Raw genomic sequence first — 1,880 nt, 5'->3', positions numbered from 1 at the left:
AAAGCATCCTGATTGGCTGTAAGGAGAGCGGAGACACAGGACACTGAGTTTCCCGAAGAAAACCTGCTGCTGACCAGGTTAGCTCTGGGAGAATGTTACCATGGCAACAGATACACAGGTCGAGGAAACGGAAAACTCAAAAGTTTCCCTCATTTCAAGTTTAGAAAACTTGCTTCCTGATCAGAAAAAATAAAGAAACTGATTCTACTCTAACCTAGAAGCTCTATATAGACTCTATAGACTAAATAGTCTCTATAGAGGAAGCTGGATTACCAATTTTCTCGTCCTCTTGCACCATCTTTCTCTCTTCGTGGAAGGCCCTGAGCCAACGGATCTTTTCTTCGGGCTTTTTGGCCAAGAAGATGTGGATCTCCTCACTGTCTTTGTTGTACAGCTTGAAAGCGTTCTTAACGCTGACGTTAAAGTCGTCGTCTCTGCCGTCTATGGCGTCCCGGACTTCGTAGCGATCCATGTCGATGCGGCCTTTGTAGTACAGGATGTCCCGACGAATCAGGTCCTGGTGAGCAGAAAGATTTACTCAACAGGGTTCCTCTCTTCTAGCTGTGCTGAGCGCGTCTTAAAGGCAGTAAATCATAATAATGCAGAATAAATATGAACATTTAAAGTTTGTTGAATATCAGTCATTCTACAACCATAAACCATCACTGTTACTTCATTAGCGTTTGATGGCTGCAGCCAATGATTGTTTTCCAAATCGATTATTCTGTGGATTATTTTTCTGATTAATTGATTAATAATCGGGTAGCCACAGGTTCCTTAAAGAAGATTATTTTATTAAAACAGTTGAAACTAAAACTTTTCCACTTGAGGAGCTTTGGCGATTAATCAAGGACTAAATTAGTCGATGATTATTTCGATAAATGATTAATCAGATAAATTTTTTCAAACTTAATGTGAACTTAATTGTATTAAGCATGAATGACAAAAGTCAATACTTTATTTAATTCTGTTTTCCTAGAATACTTCAGAGTACTTTGATTCCCAGCTACTGTGGGACCTGAGCTGTGGATCTGTGCAGCTCATCCAGAGTGACCATGCTGGCTAACTATCTGATTTCTCATCTCAGTAACTGGACTAGAAACATTTAGGTCTAGCTTCAGTTAACCCTCTCATGCATGAATGATGATAAACTCAATCAGGATTTTTGTTTTTTTTAGGAATGGAAAACAACGTTTAAAAAAAATGTTTTAAATCTTTATTCTATAAATAAATATTGATCTGTCCCCTCAGGTGTATTTGATACTGCAAAAAAAAAAAAAAAAATCAATATACCACTATAGTTACATATAGTTGTCATTTAGTTCCCCAGTTGTAATATGGTTTTCTGCTGGAATTCTGGTTCCTCTGCTCCAGGGGCGGAGCTAGATGGGGGGCCAGGAGGGGCATGGCCCCCCTTAACCAATCATTGGCCCCCCTGTGGCCACCCCAACCATTTTTTCCCTTTAATACAGATGATGGCAGCAGTAATACTCTAAAGTGGAATATTCAAAACATTAACATTTACTTGACAAGAAAAACACTGTTGTTAATGAATTAATTAATTATTCACATCGCTGTACTTAAATTAAAGATGATAAGAACAGAATTCCTGCTCTTTTCAGATCTAGATTTTGTGTTATATGGTGTAAAGAGAAAATGATGCGTCTCTGCAAATTATCAAGGAGTCTTCAGTGAAATCATAGATAACTATTATAGTAAAAACGTATTAAATAATCAATTTATGCAGATATTACTTGTAAATGTCAATTTTATGCATAATGATTATTGATAAAAGTAGGTGAATAATGATACTGGAAAAGACGTTCCCCCCAGAAGTCTAACCTGAAAGACCTTTTTATCTAGAAAGCACAGATATTTAA

General features: G+C 37.2%; 1 protein-coding gene across 9 annotated transcripts in view; it reads right to left on the bottom strand.

Moving 5' to 3' along the window:
• arhgef9 (Cdc42 guanine nucleotide exchange factor 9) overlaps positions 1-1,880 on the bottom strand; it is a 94,616-nt gene that overhangs the window by 9,694 nt on the left and 83,042 nt on the right. For all 9 annotated transcript variants that reach the window (XM_015401196.1, XM_015401198.1, XM_015401200.1 and 6 more), the window contains one exon: positions 274-517. In XM_015401196.1, the coding sequence (XP_015256682.1) occupies positions 274-517 (244 nt within the window). The remainder of the gene's footprint in view (positions 1-273; positions 518-1,880) is intronic.

This window comes from Cyprinodon variegatus, unplaced genomic scaffold (genome assembly GCF_000732505.1).
Source record: "Cyprinodon variegatus isolate N-32 unplaced genomic scaffold, C_variegatus-1.0 Scaffold1192, whole genome shotgun sequence".
Classification (NCBI taxonomy): domain Eukaryota; kingdom Metazoa; phylum Chordata; class Actinopteri; order Cyprinodontiformes; family Cyprinodontidae; genus Cyprinodon; species Cyprinodon variegatus.
This window is presented reverse-complemented; position numbering and strand designations above follow the sequence as displayed.